This window comes from Lacerta agilis, chromosome 8, assembly GCF_009819535.1.
Source record: "Lacerta agilis isolate rLacAgi1 chromosome 8, rLacAgi1.pri, whole genome shotgun sequence".
NCBI classification, from domain to species: Eukaryota; Metazoa; Chordata; class Lepidosauria; order Squamata; family Lacertidae; genus Lacerta; species Lacerta agilis.
The window spans coordinates 31,383,991-31,406,807 of NC_046319.1; the positions used below are offsets into that span (position 1 = coordinate 31,383,991).

Genomic DNA, 22,817 nt, shown 5'->3' on the forward strand with positions numbered 1-22,817 from the left:
AATCCCCCACTGGGGCATGAAGTTCACTGAGTGGCCTTGGACCACTCACCATCTTCAAGCTTAACCCTACCTCACAGGGTTGTTGTGGCGATTAAATGAGGAGGGGGAGAAGGACCTTTTGTGCCACCTTGAACTCCTTGGAGAAAAAGGCAGGATATAAATGCAATAAATAAAATTTTTAATGCACATTACTTGTTCCATCATCCAGTGTATTCATATATAACAGTGGGGAGCAGAATTGTGTGTGTATCACCTGAATACATTTGTTATGATGTTTGAAAGAGCCCCATATATCCAGCTATCTATCACATTTTCTCCATGCTGGGTTTCTGGGGCGTGGGGAAGCACTTCAGGTCGCACAGAGTACATGTATAAAACGAACCTGCGGAGGTCAGATGCTCAACAATCCTGCTCCCACCTACCACCTTCCTTTATCCTTAGAACGGACAAATTTGTTAAAACAACCGAAGACCGTGGGTGAAAACTCGATGGAGGAGCGTTAGATTGGAGGCAACACCAAGTAAAAGCCCGCTTTAGGGTGCTGAGCTCTACCCAGCTCAGACTGGTTTCCACATTCAAGGGGGTTACAAAGGCTTCCTTTCAGATGCCTGCCTGCGAGCCAGCCTACCCTCTTCCTCTCTACCAACAGAAAGGCTGCCTCAGGCATACACGTGTATTACACTCTCTTCATTCCCCCTCCCCTGGCGGCCCGGCAAACTCAGAGGAGTGAGCCCCAACCCGGCAGCAAAGCACTGCCGAAAGTTCTGGCTGCGGTGCGTAATAGACCCACGGTCCCCATTCACACGTGCACTTGTTTCCCCCCACTCCGCTGCTCCCCTCCTTCGTGCACGTGCGCTTCGGTTTTCTCTCTCTTCCTCCACCTTCGAGGCGGCCGGCCGGCCAAGGAGCGCGCGGGGGAGGGGGGGGAAGAGAAGCGAGCGGGCCCCGGCCCCTTTGGACGCGCGCACGAGGCAACCCTCCTCGGCGGTGTGCTGCTGAAGGGAACGAGAAAGCAAGAAAAAAAGAGGGGGGGGCAGTACTGCCAGAGAACGAAGCGGCGGCGAAGAACTCGGCGACCCCACCACCAAGTCCCCCCTTCGGCCTCATTCAAGTTGGGTGGTGCCAAGAGCAGCCGCTACCGTCGCCCCGCTTTTGGAGCACTTTTGGGGCGTGTGTGTGCGCTTGGAGACAGCGAAGCTGCCTGCCGCGCGACCCTCCCTCTCCGCAGCTATTCGGGGCTCCTTTTCTTTGGCGCCTTCTTTCTCCCCCTCACGACTCGAGTTCCTCTGCCCTCTCTCTCCACACACAAAACAGTCACTTCCAGAAGAGGGGAAGGGAAAAGAAAGAGACACATACACAGAGAGAGAGACCCTTGCGCCGGCTGCCTCGGCGGCGGAGCGCGCGCCCGCCCGCGCGCCCTGTCGCCGTTCCCCCCTCTCCTGAGGCAGGCGGGAGGAGGGGGGCCGAGAGAGAGAGAGAAGCCGAGAGAGTGAGAGAGAGCCGCTGCTTCTGCTTCTTTCTCTCCTCAGAGCCGGGCGCGTGGCTTCTTTGTGTGGTGCAGCTGGTTCTGGAGGCAGAGAGAGAGAGAGAGAGGCAAAACCCGGGGGGCTGCCATTGCAGGGGGGTGGGGAGAGAGAGAGAGAGAAGACTGAGAGAAAGCTTTCGCCCCACTTCTCCAGAGGTGCGAGAGGCTCCCCCTTTTTGCTCCCCCTCACCTTCGCCTCACCTGTGCCTCTCCTTCCCCGCCTTCGGCTCACCTGCCGCTCTGCCCCCTCCCCTCCCCCGTCTCTATCATCCCATCCCTTGTTTGTTTTTGTCCCCCCCTCTCTTTCTCCCTCCTCTTCCCTCCCTCCTTGTCCTCCAGGAAGCTTCGCCTCTTTCCACTTCTCGCAGATTCCCAAACAACTTGAGCAACGTTCTTCCCTCCAAACCCGGGCACTTTTTTATTTTTTTTATTTGGAAGGTGGATCTATTGAGAGCCTCTCAGAACTTCGCCCCTTTTTGGACCACACGGACCTCCTCTCTTTAGCTGTTCTTCCATCCAACACCCCCATCCTTCCCCACCCCCCTGCCCCAAACAATCCCCCCCATCCCTTCAACATGGATGTAAGATTTTATCCTGCTGCATCTGGAAGCTCCCTTCCTGGAGACCCTTCCAATCTGGACTTTGCCCAGTGTTTGGGTTACTACAACTACAACAAGGTGACTACTTCTTTAATTCCTCCCCACTTTTCTTGTTTTATACCTTTGTTTCTGGTGTGCCTCTCTAGCTTTCCTCATAATATTGTGCCTGGTGGTGCTCTGTTTTGCGGTAGTATATTTTTGTTTTAGTTTTAGGGGGGAGGTGGAACAAGGGGTAAAGGGCACTGCAACTACTGAAACTTTCTTTCCCTGCTGTTAAATGGGGCAGCAATTTTTTAATCAAAACTTTCTCAAGTGCTCTCTCTAACGCTACCCGCCTCCCTGCTCCGTTCCATGGCCTGTACAAAAAGCCATCTCTGGCTGTTGTTGTTGTTGTTGTTGTTGTTACTACTCCCCCTCCCCAACTTTGGAGGGATAATCCCTTATCATTTTCTCACAATTCTTTTGAAATAAAGCACAGTTTCCCTTGTAAACACACACACACACACACACACACACACACACACACACGTAGGGCTTGCGGAATAGCTACTATTTCATTGGCCGTGGGGGAAATTGCTGATGAAGGGAAAGTGTGTGGATGGTGTATCCGGGCAAAAATGGGCTTGTGCAGTTTGCAAAGATGCTGCTTTCTGCTTTACTTGGAATCCATGGAACAATGGGCAGTTTTTGCTGAGGCTCTAAGAAGTACTTTGGGAATTGCAGCCAGTGAGAGCAGCTGCCACTATTGTCTTTCTTTCTTTCTTTCTTTCTTCCTTTTTGTTTGTTGGGTTGTATTTTTTTTTATAAAAAAAATAAATCTTATTTTTTTATTAAAAAAGTCAGATCTATTTCTTTTCTTATAGTCCTTGGTATTTATAGTATGATAAAATGTAATGCTGATCAGAGATTGTGCATTGTTGCCCACTCCCCACCCCCAACTCATTTGGGTCCCACTTTTTCACATTCTGCCACAGTTAAAGACCTTAACTAAGACATTAGTTCTGACAAAGCATGCTTGTGTGGAGTTTTATTGAAATCCGTGGGATCCACATCCCAGAAAAAAATGTGTTTAGGATCTGGGTGCCAAAGGTCATTCCAAGTGGGAATTAGTTCAGTGGATGCATGATTCCTTGCCTGCTAACATTACAAAGCAAGCGAATTGTTTCATTTGACTTGTTTGTCTGCCGGAGAAGCTGTTGGTACGACTTAGCTCCATGGCTTATTTTACATCTTTCTTGTAGCAGTTTATACATGAGAAGGCAGATGTAGCAGCAGCAGCAGCAGTCAGCAGAAGAGAAGGGCACTCCCTACCCTAAATGCATTTTACAAATAATAATAAAAAATGTTTCAACCACAGCTAGTCTGTTTTTGCCAACAACCGGGAAGGAACAGGGAAATGCAAACTTAAAGAGAGACATGGTGACTCATGCTATTCTGAAAGGGACTTCACTGTTTGCATTAGGCTGTGTCAATAGCTCACAGAGTTATTAGCATGGGGCCTTCATACATGTATATAAAGATCCCTTTCACGGCTAGCTGTCTCTCTCCTCCACCACCACCATGCTGCATTTGCCCAGCCTCTGGGGCCCCTTGTGAGATACTGCCTGTTGAGATACTGTGCAAATGGTTAACTGAATGAAGAATGTAATGATGATTACCTAGGTAATGCATGAGAAAAAAGGAATTGGTCGGGGGTGGGAAGAAGGAATTTTCAAAACAATATCTGAGGTTATCAAAAGTTTCTTACTTGCTTGAAGAAAGGATGTCACCAAAGCAAGCTCTTCTTTTAAGAAGGCTCTGTTTTCGAATGTGCTTGGTCAGGCATGGTGGTCATGTTTGATGGAAGCTGAACTGGTGTTTGCCTTGTTCCATGTAGCCAAAGCATACCAATTCCTTTTCACCAAGGTTATGTTAAGCTGCTCCTGGAGAATGCATGCCTGAGCGTGCTCTTGGGAGATACACCACTGAGAATATGAGCACGCTGCTGCCTTGATAGTATGAAAAAGGAAAAGAGAGAGGGGGGGGGAGGGACTCGTAACACAAATTAGGGGCTAAAGCATCACCTTTGATTTTTAAGAGTTTTCAATATGCTCTGAATAACTCTGCACAGTCGCTTGTTAGGGCAGCCAAATGTATATAGTCGCCATCATTTAGAGAATGGCTAAATGTTTGCTGCACTTTGTATTAATTCATGAACATTTTTTGAGCTAATCTATATACCAGCCATATTTTTTTGTTTGGCTATTTATCCTTGGTGATAATGAAAAGGCACTGTGTACATTCTTTGCTATGTGCCTCTGCAGAATGTGCCTCTACAACATGTGAATGGCTCCAAAATTAGAAATTTGCAGAAGCAGACCAATTGTAGTTACCTTTTAAATAATGTTCTATTGTATCTTCAGCATCACAAGGAAGGAAAGTGTGAAACTGCTGTTGGATACCATTTCTTAGAACACCAATCTCCTCAAAATAAAACCAAACCAAACCAAACCAAAAAAACAAACAAACAAACACTAAACTGGTAGGGAGCTATTAACTCTGTTGCACTTTTCCTGTCCCTGTTTAAAAAACACTTGTATTACCAACTTGCAATTTAGGTGGAGGATGGATATGACTTGGGCTGTGATCCTAAACACACTTTGAAATAAAGATAATTGAAATCAATAAGCTTTGTAACAAAATTAGTTTAGGATCAGGATGTTAAGACGATAATTTTATTGCACTTTTAAAAAGTAAGTCTGCTAACCTATGGCTTTACTCTAGGGTAAACAGTTTGAAGCCAGTGGTTGTAAATCTCATTCTGATTCATATGGTTTTAAACCATAGATGGTTGGGTGGTTGATGACTTGTTCAGATGTACCTTGCTTCTTTCTTTTGCTGAGCTCATCCAAGCTGCTCCTGGTTGCTTTGTCATCGAAAATGCCTTTGCATTAGTGTATTTTTACATACATAGCTATTGGCTGACATTCTTAAGATGTGTATCCACCATTTGTAACAATGTTGCAGCAATGTTAGTAGTTGCATTAAAAATAAAAATCAGTGTCTAAGGCAATAATACTGTGGGTCCATAGGAACCAACTCCTAGGGGCCAATGTCTCTTTGGCCCACACAATAAAACATTTGAGGGAGCTGCCCCCCCCCAGCTGACAGGCATTGCCATTCAAATGGTGTACATGTGCCACATCATGTGATCAATTATGCAGGACAGGGCTTACCTGAAACCCCCCCTCAATATTTTGTTCAAGTTGGCACTCCTGCTGTGGTCATTGCATAGTTCAGGGGTCAGCAAACTTTTTCAGCAGGGGGCCAGTCCACTGTCCCTCAGACTTTGTGGGGGCCCAGACTATATTTTGAAAAATAATATGAACATATTCCTATGCCCCACAAATAACCCAGAGATGCATTTTAAATAAAAGGACACATTCTACTCATGTAAAAACATGCTGATTCCCGGACCATTTGCAGGCCACATTTAGAAGGCGATTGGGCTGCATCCGGCCCCCTGGCCTTAGTTTGGGGACCCCTGGAATAGCTTAAGAACAGGCCAGCAATATTGACTGGCAATGTAGTAGGGAGGACATTCTTCTACATATGGTTGAATACAATGGGCAATAACACAAAATACATCATTTGTGTGTGTCTAGAATAGCTCATGGGTTAGAACAGGCTCCCTCAACCACGGCCCTCCATATGTTTTGGACTACAATTCCCATTATCCCTGACCACTGGTCCTGCTAGCTAGGGATCATGGGAGTTGTAGACCAAAAACATCTGGAGGGCCGAGGCTGAGGAAGCCTGGGTTACAGTAACTTCAGGAAAATCTGAATTTAATGGGATTTATTTAGAGTGAATTGTCTGAGGCTAGGCAATTGTGCAAGGCATCATTGTATGTGTCCATATTTAAGAAGTTAATGGTATTTGGGTTGCATATGGACTACTAGGGATTGAGTGGCTTTCTCTTTGCCTCATCCTTGCTACATTTCTAGTGTACCATATTAAGACATTGTAATGTGTAAATTCAGTCCTGTTTGATGATAGGGTGAAGTTGATGGGGTTGTTCCAGAGTTACTGGTTTGAGAAGTTTGCATTTGCAGGTCCATCTCCAAACTACGGTAGTCAAATCTCATTAGGATTGGTGTTTCATCTGGTTTGTAGCCAAATAAATACAGTGGTACTTCAGGTTACGGACGCTTCAGGTTACAGACTCCGCTAACCCAGAAATAGTACCACGGGTTAACAACTTTGCTTTAGGATGAGAACAGAAATCACGCGGCAGCAGCGGGAGGCCCCATTAGCTAAAGTGGTGCTTCAGGTTAAGAACGGACCTCCAGAACGAATTAAGTACGTAACCAGAGGTACCACTGTACTGTTGCACCAATCTAGTAGGACAGATTTTTTCTCTTTTCCCTCCCATGGAAAAATATACAGCAAGGAGTAGGGGGAAGCACAGGAACCTGCCTTACACCAGGCCAGAATTTTTGTTTTTTCAAACCAGTATATTTCACTCTTAACTAGCAATGGCTCTTCTGGGTCTGAGGCAGATGTTTTTTTTTCCACATTACCTGCTACTTGATCCTTCTAACTCCAAAGTGTGAAACCTGTGGCCCTCTGAATATGGCTGGACTACAATTCCCACCACCCCTGACCATGCTGGCTGTGGCTGATGGGAACTGGAGTCCAATAACGTCTGGACATCTGGTCACAAGTTTCCCAACCACTTTTCTAACTAGAGATGCCAGGGGCTAAGCTTCTGACTTTGGCTTGCAAAACATGTACCCTACCACCGAGGGGCATGCATGCTACCTCTGAAGTATGGCCTCTTCCCTCGGACATAGCTGTCAACCCTCCCTGCTGTTTCCCAATGCTATAATAAGGGAATTTCCCGCAAAAAATGGGAAATGTTGACAGCTATGTTTCCCTGGCACACACACTCTGTTGAGCTTTTGAGAATGTTTCCACCTGCAATATATTATTGTGCCACGTGTTGTTAAAAGCTTGCTTTGGAACAATCTTATTGAAGGGTGGCATATAAATCTAAAACACACACGAATGATGGTGGGTAGGGCGAGAGAAGCAGATGGCACTGGGTTCTACGTGTATCTCTCCCACCCTACAACTGATGATCAATTAAGGGATAGTAGCAGACAGGCTGATACCCCATTCACTTGATCAACAATGCCACTATGAGTATGTTGGTGTCCTTTTCTGGACATTATGTCTTTGCTACCCCCCTCTCACACACTCTCAAACAACTGGGTTGATCTGGAAAAAGACTGTATGTGGCATAAGCTAAATTGCTGCATGCTGTGGGCTGTGGCACACTGCTTTCATAAATAGACATTTTTTTTGGGGGGGGAGAGGGAGAGCGATAATGCAGATGATGTTTCACAAGACAAGGCACAGCAAATTAGTTTCTGCAGCTGCAGTTATCTAAAACATTCAATGCAAACACCACAGTTGGGTAAATAGATGGTACAGATAAAAGAAGGAGCAGATGGTCAATGGATGCTTGTATAGCTTGCTGTGTGAGGCTTGGCTATATAGCTACACTGTGGTGACCCTTTACCTGCTTATGCTCTGTAACCAGGAAGAACCATTTAGTTTTTCCCACTTTCCTGCCTATATGCAACCTGCCTAAACTTTCACCCTGTTTAAGATGGAGAGCAAAAGTGTGGGCATTGTTTCCTGGGGGTTGGGTTGCAGTACGGCCTGTAGCCTTGTACATTCTGTATGGTTCTACTCTTCCTAAAGTAACAACTAGAATAGAACTGAAAGAGGGGCATGATTTCCATGAATCCTTTTGGCCTGTGGGTGGGTGGGGGGTGGGTGGGAGAGGGGAACCAATAAGACTAAAATGCAGCTTTGTGCGCATTTCATCTGAAAAGCATCAACATCTTTGTAATAATAGAATCTTGAGACTATTAGGCAAATTTTTTCCACAGAAGATCTATGCAGTGCATTTACCTTCAATAGTGTGCACTCAATTTTAATATAGACTAGACTAGTTTGTCATCTCTCAGAATTTTTAGTCCTGCCAAAAGTGTGGTAAAGGGAGATAATATGAGTGTGTTGAGGTCAAAGGTTGAATGTTACTGCATTTTTATCTGGGGCAACATTGAAGAGTGTGTGTTGAACATTTCAGGAGACTTTTGTTAAGTACTTCCTTATTTTTTTCCATTAAAATGAACTGTGTATCATTTTCTACCACTTTTGGAAAGATAGCTTTAAATTGGTGTTTTATCAAACTGTGTTCTGGAGAACTTGGTGGCATCCCTGGATGCTCACCAGAGGTTCTTCAGTGAAACGATCAGTAATAGTGGATAGGTTTTCCTAGAAGTTAAGCTGCTCATCACTACTTAGGCTCTCTCTGTGATACACATTTAAATCAGTATCATACCACTTTAAACAGACATGGCTTCCCACAAAGGATCCTGAGAACCGTAGTTTGTTAAGGGCACTGAAAGTTGTTAGGAGACCCCTATTCTGCTCCCAGAGCTACAAAATACAGAGTTAAACAATCTATCCCTTTGTCCAGAGAACTCTTAGGAGTTGTAGCTCTGAGCTGGTATTTTTTTGCTTTGTTCAGTACTTATGTGGGTGGTGTTGAAATTTTTTGCTTTTCTTGATAAATAAGTCTGCTGTCAAAATAGCTAAGGAGGTAAGCACAAGCTACCTGTATTCTAACATGAAGTGAGGTGGCAACAATTCTGGCTTGAGCTAATTTACCCCAGGGAAAATGTCGCAAATACTTAACGATGCAAACAAGCCATGCGGGACCATGACATACTGCTGCGCACTTGGTAACTAGGTGTTGGTTACCACACAGGAGGAGCATCAGCTGCTGGTGGTTGATTTTGTGAAATCGACAGGAAGCTACCTAAACACACTGAGAGGAATGCCAATGCCTGTGACTGTTACTGTATGGACCTCTAAAGGTTTGTCTTTAATAGAGGAATTAGCTATCCGATCACACACACTCTGCCCTGGACAAACTTCTTGTTTCAGATGTGTACAAATGTCAACTCGATAGGAATCTTGTGGCTCCTGTGTAACAGGACATCATATTACAGTGGCAAGCTTTGTGGCTTTCACACCCATATCCTCAACTGCCCATGTTTAATGTGATAGCATTTGGTCATGCTATATAGCCTATGGCAGGCTTCCTCAAACTCGGCCTTCCAGATGTTTTGAGACTGCAATTCCCACCATCCCTGACCACTGTTTCTGCTAGTTAGGGATCATGGAAGTTGTAGGCCAAAACATCTGGAGGGCCGAGTTTGAGTTTCACTATGGTAGTGAAACCACCAAGAGTTTGAGCCAACACTATTGCAAAGTATTAGACCAAGTGCACAGTAAAGCTAGCAAGTCATTCATATTTCCAAATGGTTTGGGGCTGATTCTTCTTGACTTGTTTTGACATGGTGCTGACTTGGTGCAGCAGCATAGGAAATATTGTGATGTTAGTTTTTTAGTGCATGCAGCTTCCTTTATATTCTGACAATATGTTAGAGATTCGTTCATTCTGATGATGTTACGATTTCTATTTTCTGCAGTGTGCTTTTTATTGTTTTAAGCTTGGACGTTTTGTGAACTGCATCAAATATATTTGCATGGAGAAGTCTATATACCAACCAAATAATTGTCATTTCCTGTCTTGTTTTTAAAGACTAACTAGATGTCCTATAAGGGATGTGGGTGGCGCTGTGGTTTAAACCACAGAGCTCAGGGCTTGCCAATCAGAAGGTTGGCAGTTCGAATCCCCACGATGGGGTGAGCTCCCATTGCTCAGTCCCAGCTCCTGCCCACCTAGCAGTTCAAAAGCACGTCAAGTGCAAGTAGATAAATAGGTACCGCTCCGGCGGGAAGGTAAACGGCATTTCCGTGCGCTGCTCTGGTTTCACCAGAAGTGGCTTAATCATGCTGGCCACATGACCCAGAAAAACTGTCTGCAGAAAAACGTCGGCTCCCTCGGCCAGTAAAATGAGATGAGTGCCGTAACCCCAGAGTTGTTTGCGACTGGACGTAACTGTCAGCGGTCCCTTTACCTTTACCTTAGATGTCCTATATAAAAAGGGACATTTTTCAGATTGCTTGTTGGCAGCTGTACTTTCTTTGTGTGGTGTTCAACATTTTGATCTACTGGATAGTGTTTGCTCTTGTGAAGCTGATATGATTTGGCTTTCACATTTGTTACCTGGTCTTATGAGTGCTCTGATGAGTATTCATTGCATCACATTATTTCCAGACTCAAATTACATTCATTAGTAGCTAGCACAATGTTTCTCCAACTTCTGGAAGTTGATAAAAACCTATGCTTTGGTCTCCCTGAAGTTGAAACAAACTATCCATCCCCAGGTGATATGCATTCATTTTGCTTCTGAATATGAGGATTTGTAAATTGAGACATTACTGCAAACACTGGCACCCAAAGTGGAATGAAGCAGGATGTCTCTAAGCCACTGCCCTCTTAAAAACCTTGCAAAGGAAAGCCTTAAAACAAAGCAGTGACTCTTCTTCCCAATTTAGATTGGGATGACAGGGTAGCAGAGGAACAGAGAATGCCAGTCACCCCCACAAATCTCAGACACATCAGTTAGAGTCCAGTGCCATGGGATGGTTATTTTAACTTGTGCTCATAACTGGTGGGGGAATTATAAAGCTGTATCTAATGTTCTCTGTCTGCTGGCGCAAGGACTTTTGCACTAGCAGATGTTCAAGTTTTCATGTTGTGCAACATAATCCAATACAACAGTTGCTCTAGCAGAAACTCATTATTCAACAGATTGCACCATCTATTGTACAGCAAAAGTTACTAGCAACATTCAACTTGTGCAAAACATTTTGCTAGCCAAACAGGTAGGACACTATAGGACTTCAACTTAGTGCTATATTACACCCAGGCCTAAGACTGTATGCGTGGAGATGATATTCCTCCCTACATTTTTGCACTCCCTTTCCAAGTGCACCTCCAAAGGGAGTGTTATCAAGACATTATGAAGGTGAGCTGTTATTAATCATCAGTGAATTCAGTTTGTTCTGCTAGACTGACGCAGCTAATTTATTGAGTTAGTATACACTGATTTGTCCAGTGCAACTCAGAATTCTTTCTTCTGGCCAAGTGTCAGTGAGAGAGCCTTCTGCAGCTATTCGTCTATTCTGTTCTTCTACTAAATAATTGACAAGTATCATGTCAACCATTAATAAAAACACAAATTTCTACTAGTCTGTGACCCTATACTGATTATCACTTCCATGGAGGGGGTTACCACTATTCTGAATGTGGCTTTATTTAATTGTTTTGATGAATTTATTGCTGTTGTTTGCTTTATTTATATGCTATTGCATTTGTTAGTATAACGATTGCAATAGTTGGTGGTGGTGTTTTTTTTTAATTTAAAAAATGCTATTGTGATTAGTGTGAGCTACTTTGAGCTCAACATTTGTTGTTGGGAAAACAGAATACAAATATCAAATTAAATCAAACTATTTCGTTTTCAATAGCACTTAACCTGTCTGTCTGTGTTGGATTTTATAACTGCTGGATTGGTTACATTTATTCATGGTTTTATTGAGTTGTCGTTTGTATACTTTAATTGTGTCTATTTTACTGTGCAGAGCAGGGGTAGATGCCTCTGAAAGAACATAAAGCGAAGGAGAAAGTATGGCATAATGTAGACACTTGGGGACCTTGTACCTCTGCATGAAAATGATCAAGGGTATAGTGGCAAAAGGCAGTGGTGTCACAGGAAGTGCATCATTGTCCCTAAAAAAGAGCCTCTTAGCAGGACTACAAACTTAGATGAAATAGCTGGTGACTAGCATACATTCCAAAAGAGTAGAAGGGAGTGGATGGTGATGATTATTATTACTAATTTGATGTATTGCCTGCCTTTCATCCAAAGCCCCTAGGGTGGTTTAAAACAATTTAAAATACAACATTAAAAATGATTTAAAACAAATTGGAATCATAAGGATGAGGTAGGTCCTAAAAGTATATACTGTATCTCAAAAGGCCAGGTTAAAGAGGTGTATCTTCAGCATTGAACAAAAACTATACTGGTATATTGAAAGTAACAAATACGCCTCTGTGGGGAGGGAATTTCTTAACTTTGGTACTGCCACAGAGAGTGCGCCCTCCTGGGCCAGCCCCTGATCTTCTGCAGGCAGTGAAACTACCAAGAGGGGCCTTTTTGTTGATCTCAACCCCAAGAGGGTCTGAAGGAAAGAAGGAGGTCTTTCAGAGATTTTGGGTGGTATTCAACACTAGTCCTACTCAGAGTAGACCCATTGAAATTAATGAATCTAAGTTAGTGATCTTTGTTAACTTCAGTGAGTAGGACCAGTGTTGAATGCAGAGTTGAGGGAAAGAAGGACCCTTTTCTGCCTCCTGACTTCCAGCTACTCTCTGACAACTAGAGAAGAGGCCCTATTCAGAATATTAGGGGGGTGGGCAGGGGAAGGACAGGGGTCAGCAAACTTTTTCAGCAGGGGGCCCAGTCCACTGTCCCTCAGACCTTGTGGGGGGGGCTGGGCTATATTTTTTTTTTGGGGGGGGGGGAAAGAATTCATTTCCTATGCCCCACAAATAACCCAGAGATGCATTTTAAATAAAAGGACACATTCTACTCATGTAAAAACACACTGATTCCCAGACCATCCGCAGTCCACATTTAGAAGGCGATCCGGCCCCCGGGGCTTAGTTTGCCTACCCATGGACTAGCCCATGTGAAAAATAAACATAATATTTTAGTTGCAGCTCCTTCATTTTCAGCTTTGTATTCTTGTTATTAAAAAAAATGCCTAAACATTCTGTTGTTGCGCCCATAACCTAGGTTTAAGGTGCCATTTAGCTCCTAGCTTTCATATCTCAGTTTCTAACACTGGTAACCAATGCAGATGATGATTCAAAGTAAGACATGGAAGAAGAACTGGAGGAAAACATCATGAACAAACTATACATATGAGTGAAGCATTGCCTGACAATGGTTCAGAGACAACAAAGATGCTACATTGCTTGCTACACACACGCAGAAGCCATGAAAGACTTTCTGAAGAGGGTTCAATATCTTGCTTAAAACATTTGTGTGCCACTTTAAGGTGGCTGCGATCAGCCTGACCAGGAGCCAGTGAGGTTGTACCTCAGCTGGTTTTGTTGGGAGCCACATTGGGATGTCAGTAAGAGGCCCTGCTGACAGGACAGCTATGGATGGTGGGATCTCTGCCATTTGTATCTTTCCTGGATCAAATACTAGCTGCAGTCGCTTAGCCCCAATTGAAGATTGGGTCAAGAGGCTATTTGTGCTTTCTGTAGCACAACCAGTGACACAACCGTGAACACAAAAGTAGTCCATGGTTGTGTCATTGGACAACAAATGGTATTTCTTCTCTGATATCATAGTGGAGCTTGCCCAGGACAACTGTCATGTCCCCCTCTGTTTATTTCTCTTGTCCTATAGAGAAAAGGGTAGCCTTGAGCTAGGAAGCTCATTATGAAGTAGGATTTGTTAGAACTTGGAAATATTAAGACCGATGAGCAACATTGGTTAAACTACTCAAGTATTACCTTCATGAGAAGTGTGATATTTAAATGTCACCATGTTGATACAAATTGACTGAATAGTTTTAGAACATTTTTAGGATGTGTGTTGACAGGTGATGCCTGCTACTTATGGCATCTGATGTACTGGGATATTTCGCAATTCTGGTCACCCGGGCTAGAAAAGCAACTATGGATCTCTCTATCAAATTGCGATCTTGTCAAAACTGGTTGTGTGCATAACTGCAGGTGGCAAAGAAACACTTGCTGTTGAGCTGTAGATAGTAGGTCACTTTTCTACCTGCCATGGAAATGTTACAAAATATGGCTTTCTAGTGGCTAGTAAACCTCACCCCAGACATAATGTTTGCTTAGACCAGGAATGGGGGACCTGTGGCCTTCCAGATGTTGTTGGACTGCAAGCCTCATCATGCCTGGTCATTGGTCATGCTGGTTGGGGCTGATGTGAATTGGAGTCAAACAATACCTACAGAACCACATGATCCTCATTCTTGGATTAGATGTGTGATAGGGGCATGAAGTCATTCTGCCCACTTGTTCTAAGATGGTATTCCTGGCAGCATCTCTTTGGTGAGTGTACTGTAAACCATGGACTAGCTGATGGTGCATCTTGATTCTAATACTTTCATGCAGTTTAAGCTTAGGGCAGAATGATGTAGTGAGCTTGTGCAAGGAACATTTTGCCCTCTAACTGTTAATTATCATTTTTTGGGGGGTTGGTGGGGAATTACCACACGAAACTGTTGCAAAAATAAAAATAAATTGCACTACATTGAAATATACCAGCTGTTCGACATTCTGCCTCTATCTTGAGCCCTTTTATGGTTTTGCTGATGGGGAACTAATTTTGGGCATTGGCTTTAGTTCAGTAGCTTTTTAAATAAACAACCCTTCTCCCCCTCTTAGTTATTGAGTCAATTGCATGCCTTTTACTGAAAATATTTAGCAGCCACCAAAGTTCCAAACAGTCTGTTAAAGAAGCCTCAGCTTGCATGCTGCTAGCACGTGCACTTATTAATAATAAAAATTAAAATATTAAGTAGTGTGTTGTTATCTTATTGCTGCACTGAACTCTCCCACCTTGTTGGGTGCCTGTATGCTATGCCTTGGAAAGGGAAGTGTTCTGGCTGAATACACACCAAACATTTTAAACACATAGTTTCCTCCAAAGAATCTTGGGAGATGTAGTTTGCTAAGGGTGTTAGGAATCGTAGAGCTACACCTGCCACAATTCTTTGGGGGGAAGCCATGTGCTTTAACTGTATGGTGTGTACACCGCCTATTTGGAGACAATGTGTGTGTTCTTCCATTTTCTGTTGAAAACATTCATCTGTTTGAAGAGAAAATAGTGCCCACATTTGATAGAAGCAGAGACACCCCCCCCCCAAAAGGTTTTTAGTTCTTCCAGGTTCTGCTCTTCCCATTCATTTATCAGCTCTTCATTTTCTTTGTGTTGCTTTTGCTTTTTTGGGGGGGGGGGGCTTTCTAACATTCGCATCTTTTCTTCTTCCTTGAGAACTGCTCAACTTATTCCAGCACCTCCAGGCAGACACTTCTGCCTGCAGCTTGTATGATTGTGTGTGTATCCTCTGCATTTGGCCAGAGGGGCTTTTTCTTCTGACTTGTTGCCAACACTGTGGTTGCAGCAGGATAGCTGATTTCATGTATTTGGTTACTTTGACTGATCACCCACCAGAACTACCTGAAAGCAGCTTTGCATTATAATGGATGCCACATGCAAAAAGATTTAAATTGCTCCAGGTGGCAAGCATCATGGCTGCAATCCTAATTCCACCTACTTGCAAGTAAGCCCCATTGAATTAAATAGACACAGTTAGAATTGCAATGCTAGTTACTTGCATGCTGATGTGGATGGCGTGGTTGAAATGATCTTAACACCAGTGGAAAACTTTCATTTTAGCTTTTCTAATATATAAAAAAATTAAAATTATATGCTGCCTTTTGGAGCAAACCCCACCAGGGGTCGTTCATGGTGTCATAAAAACACAGTCTAAAAATAATCAGAACTGACAGAGGCAGCAATGTTAACAGTTATTAAAAAGGCCAGTTGAGACAGAGACTAATATAGCAGCTAACAGAGCTATATTCTGTAAAATAGCTCACTGTAACATAGGAGGCTGCCTTAAACAGAATCAGACTATTGGGCAGGGGCGTACCCAGGATCAAAACTGGGGGGGGGGGGAAGCCATGGTCGTTCAGGTTGTGACATTTCAGCCCGGAAAGGCGAATGAAACCAAAATTTTAGGAAAATTATATATAATTATAGCAGTGCTTTATTATGGTAGTTATTATAATTATTTGCTTGATTTTTTTTTTGATTTTTTTTATTCTAGTTACATGCCTTATACCAGGGGTGGCCAACTCCCAAGAGACTGTGATCTACTTTCAGCAGTGATCTACCCCCGTTTTTTGGGGTTCAGCTCAAAGTTGTTGACCTCAGCCCTCACAAAGGAACTACTCACCATGCAAGGGAACTCAGTTTCCAAAGCTCCCTTGCAACGATCAGCCGGCGCAACACACGCGCACACACACACACACACACACACAGTGTGTCGGCCAAGAGCTCAATTGTTATTGAGATTTTGGGAGGGGGAGAAAGACCAGTAGTTTTTAGGAGAGCTTTTTTTTCCTTTTAGGCTGCCAATAACCATTTAATTTTTATTTATTTTTGCTTCGGGAGGGGGGCAGCTGCCCACTCCCACCCCCGGGTACGCCCATACTATTGGGCCATCTTTCTCATTATTGTCTACATTGCCTGGCAGCAGCTCTTCAGGATTTCAAATAGGGTACATTCTCAGCCCTATCTGGAAGTGCCAAGTATCGAAACTGGGACTTTCTGCATTCAGAACAGATCCTCTTCCACTGAGCAATGGCCCTTCCTCAAAAGAACTTGTTTAAGAAAAGGCAGTTAAAAAGAAGAAATTGAGAAAAACCAGTGAGGCCATGCATCCCCAAGGAGGAGGAGGAGGAGGAGGAGTCCCAGAAAAGGTCCTGCCTTTCATGTCCACCAACCAAATTGACTGTACGGGTGGGGCTTACATGAGCAGGATGTCTGAGGCACATATCAACACCTGGACAGGTCTATTTAGCATTAGCACTGATTCACCTCAGTTCTTGTGTGCATGGCTGGATGCAAACAGGATACCTTAATATATGTCACAGAGAAGAGTTTAAAGTGGACTTCATATTGAAGTTCCATAAGGAAGAATGATAGTGAATTTTGGAATGGGGAGAGCTCCAGAAATTGCCCGGTTGGAAGCTTTGAGCCATGGTGCAGGGTGTTAGCCCTCATTACTGAAGATTGTGGTTCACTGTCTCACTACTTAGTGAGTAGGACTTAAATGAATCTGGGACAATCTCACATAAAGGACTTGGTCAAGGTAGCTGTAAAACAGGAGCACTGATTACCCATCATAAAAGCAACCCTGACAAAGGAGAATGTCTCTTAAAGCTTGCATTGCTGCAGTTAATCCTACGTAAATTTTGATGGGTCATACATTAAATTGATAATGAGCTGTCCCCCATGAGCTCACAGTTACTATCATATACTGAGGACAGAAAAAAAATTAAAGGCCATTGGCTGTCCACCTGTGGTTGTCCACAGGATACTTGTCTACCTATATGAACTGCTTAGAGGTTGTAGGTGATTAAACAGTATTTAAATCCTTGAATAAATACCTCTGAAATGAGATCATGAACATATAACATGCTTAGTTTGCCTGGAGCAGTCATGTTTCAAAGGATACCTCGGCAGCCAGGGAGAACTCAATTCTATTTTATCAGACAGAAAGCGAACACTGAGGTTTTGTGGATCACAACAAATTGTCCTAGTTTCTAGGATAAAGATGGCTGATAGCCTTGGAAAAACAGGTGATTGAGTGCCACATTAACATCTTAAAAACTATGCAAGTGCATTATTTGTTGTACTTGGCCTTTATGAACTGCAGTTTGGGGTGATGCAGCCCACAGAGATGTGGTTGAAATAGAGGCAATAATTCATCTGCTTTGATGTTCTTATAAGGCCCAACTGTGAGCCAGGATATTTTAATAACTGTCTGATTTCTTTTTTTTTTTTTTATAAGATTTTATTATTTTCCAGTAAGACAAAGAGAAAACAAAATACAACATCAACACAAAACATAATAAACAATAAACATAATCAACATAAAAACAATAACAACAATAAAAACATGAAAAGAACATATACAAACCTTATCCACTATCTATCTTTATACATTTCTTGTTTCTAACTTCTCTGTTTGGGGACTTCCCCCGTTCCCTCCCCTGTCTTCAAAAAACAAATACTTCTTCAAGGTAGCTTTATATATTATTCAATTAACATTTGCCCAAATTTTAATATACTTAGCTTTTACTTAGTCAAATATCTTTATAGCTATGTAACTTATCTTGGCGACCTATCTTAACATATTTTGACACATACATCTTTCACATAACAAAAATTCCTCTTACCATTTATATCTAACACATATCTACCAAAGCCGATATTCTGACTAAATCTGCTCAAATATTCAGTTTAACTGATTTAACTAAATAATCTTTAAATTTTTTCCACTCCTGTGACACCTTCCCCTCCCTCTGGTCCCGGACTCTGGCGGTCAGTTCTGCGAGTTCCATGTATTCCATCATCTTCATCTGCCATTCCTCCACCGTTGGTATCTCTTCACCTTTCCATGTTCTTGCCAATAGAATTCTAGCTGCTGTTGTGGCATACATGAAAAACACTCTATCCTGACTGGGTATCTCTTCATTGGTTATGCTCAGAAGAAATGCCTCTGGTTTCTTACAAAAGGTAACTTTCATTACCTTCTTGAGCTCATTATAAATCTTATCCCAGAAAGCACTTACCGCTGGGCACAACCACCACATATGAAAAAAGGTACCTTTCGCATGTTTACATTTCCAACATACATCTGACATTTTGGTATTCATCTTAGCAATCTTAACTGGTGTCAAATACCATCTATAAACCATTTTCATTATGTTTTCTCTTAAACCATGACTGTCTGATTTCTTATCACTGCCTGATCACTGAGATCACCAGAGTCTTTGCTGGTGGTCCCCTATGGCTCAAGATACATGGCTTGTAACTATGAGATGCTGTGCATTCAGTGTTGTGGGCCCCAGGCTGTACAAGTCTCTCCCAGCTGAGATTAGAAAAGCACCTTTCTTGCTGAACCTCAAGTGCATGACAAAGACTTAATTATTTCAGCAGGCATGCTAAGGTAGTGTTTGGTTTTAAGATGAATTTGTATTGTTTTTGTATGCTTTTTATGTTTTGTAATTTAATTCATGCCACTTAGAAATGCCAGTGATTAAGTGGTACATAAATCCCTTAAATAAATTAAAAATGAAGGAAAGGGAAAGTTGACATCAGTTATAGCTAGTGGGGAAGCTCCTTACCCTTGTCTGCTCCAGCAACATTGTGTTGGGACCAGTGTTAGAAACTGGGATAGAAAAGCTAGGAGCCAAATGGCTTCTGGGGCCTGGGTTGTGGGTGCCAAAACAGAATGTCTAGTTGCCTCAGGGTGGGGTGGGGGGGTCGGCAACACTTTTTATTTATTATTTTGATAAGAATGAATTAATACGCAATTCACGTAAGTGACACATTTTTAGCAGAAATTGTTAATACATGTTTACCGTATTTTCGCTCCATAGGGCGCACTGGATCATAGGGCGCACCTTGTTTTTAGAGGAGGAAACAGGAAAAAAAAATTGTTTCTGGTTTTCCTCCTCTAAAAGCCCTGGTTTTTTTTGAGGATCAGCTAAAAGTTTTGCAGCTTTTTTTGCAAAGGGAAAAGCCCTGGTTTTTTGTGGTTCAGCTAAAAGTTTTGCAGCTTTTTTGCAAAGGGAAAAGCCCTGGTTTTTTTGAGGACCAGCTAAAGGTTTTGCAGCTTTTTTGCAAAGGGGAAAAACCCTGTTTATTGAGGATCAGCTAAAAGTTTTGCAGCTTTTTTTGCAAAGGGGGAAAAGCAAAGCTCCTTTTGCAAAGTGGGAAAAGCAAAGAGGAAAAGCCCCATTTTTATGGGGTTCAACTCACATTTTTGCAGCTTCTAAAGGAAAGGGAGCTTTTGCTACAGTTTCCAGACAGATAATCTAATCAGCCAGTCACATGTCGCTGGGGAAACAAACAACCTCCCTCTGCAGCACATTCAACAAAGGAGGCCTGGGCAAGAGGGCGGGGCTGAAAGGGAGCCGGGACTCTTATCTCTCTCCAGATCTCTTGCTGATCAGCTGCTGAGTGGGGTCCTTTCAACACCCCCTTTTCTCTTTGTAAAATAAAATCATGATCCTCTTTTGGCCCCTGGGCAATTCAGCTCCAGAGACCACCATTCGCTCCATAAGACACACAAGTATTTCCCCTTACTTTTTAGGAGGAAAAAAGTGCGTCTTATGGAGCGAAAAATGCGGTAATTTGGTGTTTACAATAAAAATATTGGCACCATACTTCAGTTTTCAAAACACTCTACTCCTAATTGTTAAACTCCTTAACCTATTGTCTATCCTTAATGTATACTTTGAAGCTTCAAAGCACATACATTTCAGTAATTCTGGAGTGTCAGCCAGGCACAAAAATGGCACCCAGACTTTTTGAGGTGCTTATAAATGGAGAATCTCTGGGTGCAAAATGCGCCTGGCATCCTACTAATTTTGAACCCTGGTTGGGATGGAAGAAGGTGGCAGAAATGGAGGGATAGTTTGTTCAGTTCTAACAAGCTTGGGAAGCATTGAGGTGTTAAGCAAGACTAGGGGCTTCTCCAGAAATCCTTTCCATTGTGCATTTGTGATGATTTGTGCTCATGCCACTATAGGGGCAGTCACACACGACTGCTTTCATTACTGTTTGCACCTGCAAAATTTTTGGTGTCCACACTGCTTCCTTTCCAATCAGTGCATAGCTCATAACTTCCTGCTGAAATCCCATTACAGTGGTACCTCAGGTTACAGATGCTTCAGGTTACAGACTCGGCTAACCCAGAAATAGTACCTCGGGTTAAGAACTTTGCTTCAGGATGAGAACAGAAATCATGCGGCGGTGGCATGGCAGCAGCGGGAGGCCCCATTAGCTAAAGTTGTACCTCAGGTTAAGAACAATTTCAGGTTAAGAACGGACCTCCAGAACAAATTAAGTTCTTAATCTGAGGTACCACTGTAACTTTTATGGCACAGATATTCTGGTTCATTTTTGCAGTAGCCCCTCCAGATAGCAATGATGATAGCATTAGGGCAGCATCACGGGACAACCAATAAAGCAGAATAAATCCACAACTAATGCATTATTATTGTGTCAAGAATGTGTTGCAGAACTGCTCCCCTCCCATAAAGAAAATTTTCCTGGAGTTGTCCTTCAGATGAGAGACTGTGGTTGCGCAAGAGTTGTCCAACACTGGATAGTAGAGTGAGCTCTTCAGTACCTGGGAGAGCTCCCAGGAGAGACTGGCAGTTCCGGCTCAAGGTCATTGTTGGGAGGAATTAGTTCAGTCTGCCACAACACTGTGAAGATCAGTGAGTGGTCCACCACACAGTTGTGTCTGCTTGAGATCATATTTGGGTAGCGGCAAACGATTATCTGCAGCAATGGAGATGGGCTTGGGTGCTGGAGATCCATGAGCATTGTGCATACTGTACATTCTAGTTTATGAGTCCTCAGGAATCTTAGATTGTAGTCACCTTGAGTCCCATTCAGAGTAAATCCATTGAAGTTAAATTAAATGGCTCTAATTTAAGTAGGACTAGCATTGAATACCCTTATTCAAAGCATTCCAATCTTTTTTGAAACAATGAAACAAAAAAAGGAAACGATATGCCAATGGTAGCAACTAAGAGTTTGTGTTTGGCTTCCTGGTTGTGAAGGTTCTGTAAGAAAAAACAATGAAATGAAAAGGGATGAAAATATATGCCCATGGCAGCAACTCAAGAGTTTATAGTAACCCCTGTGCTGCATAATGGTGTGATGGTACTTAAATTGTGCTGTGTACCATGTTTTTCTCCTCCCTTTTATCAAGTTAAGCAACTTCCTTTGCACTGAATAAATGCAGAGAAGCTGTTTTTAAGAAAGCAATTAATGTAGCAGAAACCATTGCACCCTGCTGTTGAAAATGATTTCCCTGCAATTTTCTTTAAGAAAAAAAGCACCAACAACAATATGAATAAAAAGTAATAGAAAGAGTTCACCAGTACAAACTAGTGCTGCTTTGCCATCTCCCTTTAAAAACAAAATCAAAAGATTTCAATTCATAGGGGAATCAAAAACAAAACAATGACTTGGCATTCATAGGGAAATTCACATACAGTCATACCTCAGGTTACAGCTGCTTCAGGTTGTGCGGTTTCGGGTTGCACCCCGCACCGAACCCGGAAGTAACGGAACGGGTTACTTCTGGGTTTCGGCGCTCGTGCATGAGCAGAAGCGCTAAATCGTGCTTTGCGCATGTGCAGAAGCACTGAATTGTGTCACACGCATGGACAGACACAGCGGTGCGGGTTGCGAACGCGCCTCCACATGGATCACATTTGCAACCTGATTGTCCACTGTATCTCTAGAAGACCTGCAAAACACTACCCCTCTTGTGGATTGATTGCCTCTGGGTGGCTACTATGAGAACAGGATGCTAGGCTAGATGGACCATTGGCCTGATCCAGCAGGCTCTTCTTATGTTCAGTGAAGTAAACTTCACCATCTAGTAGGCAGTTCTTTGTGCTACTATTGAGAAAGCTCTGACCTTGAAAAGCCCTTCATGGCTTGGGACTCGGTAGACTACCGTTTCCCATATCAACCTGCCCAGACGTATTATCAACCTATTATTCTGAGGGAGTTTCCCCCCCCCTCTGTATGTTTGGTTGTATGTCCCTGCTGTACACAAGGCCAGAATTGAGAAAGGAAAAACAACAACAACTCTCTGTTCCTTTCTTACCATAATGTTTTTGTATGTATGGAAGTGAGAGCTGGACCATAAAGAAGGCTAATCGCCAAAGAATTGATGCTTTTGAATTATGGTGCTGGAGGAGACTCTTGAGAGTCCCATGGACTGCAGGAAGATCAAACCTATCCATCCTTAAAGAAATCAGCCCTGAGTGCTCACTGGAAGGACAGATC

At 43.0% G+C, this 22,817-nt stretch overlaps 1 protein-coding gene across 3 annotated transcripts in view; it reads left to right on the plus strand.

Moving 5' to 3' along the window:
* Positions 1–1,367: 1,367 nt before the first annotated feature.
* The window catches only part of TOX3 (TOX high mobility group box family member 3), a 98,427-nt gene continuing 76,977 nt past the window's right edge, over positions 1,368–22,817 (plus strand). For 2 of the 3 annotated variants that reach the window (XM_033156799.1, XM_033156797.1), the window contains exon 1: positions 1,368–2,202. Coding sequence is in view for 2 of the 3 variants with exons in the window: in XM_033156797.1 (XP_033012688.1) it covers positions 2,101–2,202 (102 nt within the window). In the remaining variant the exon portion in view is untranslated. The remainder of the gene's footprint in view (positions 2,203–22,817) is intronic. The other variant, XM_033156798.1, reaches the window with a different exon arrangement.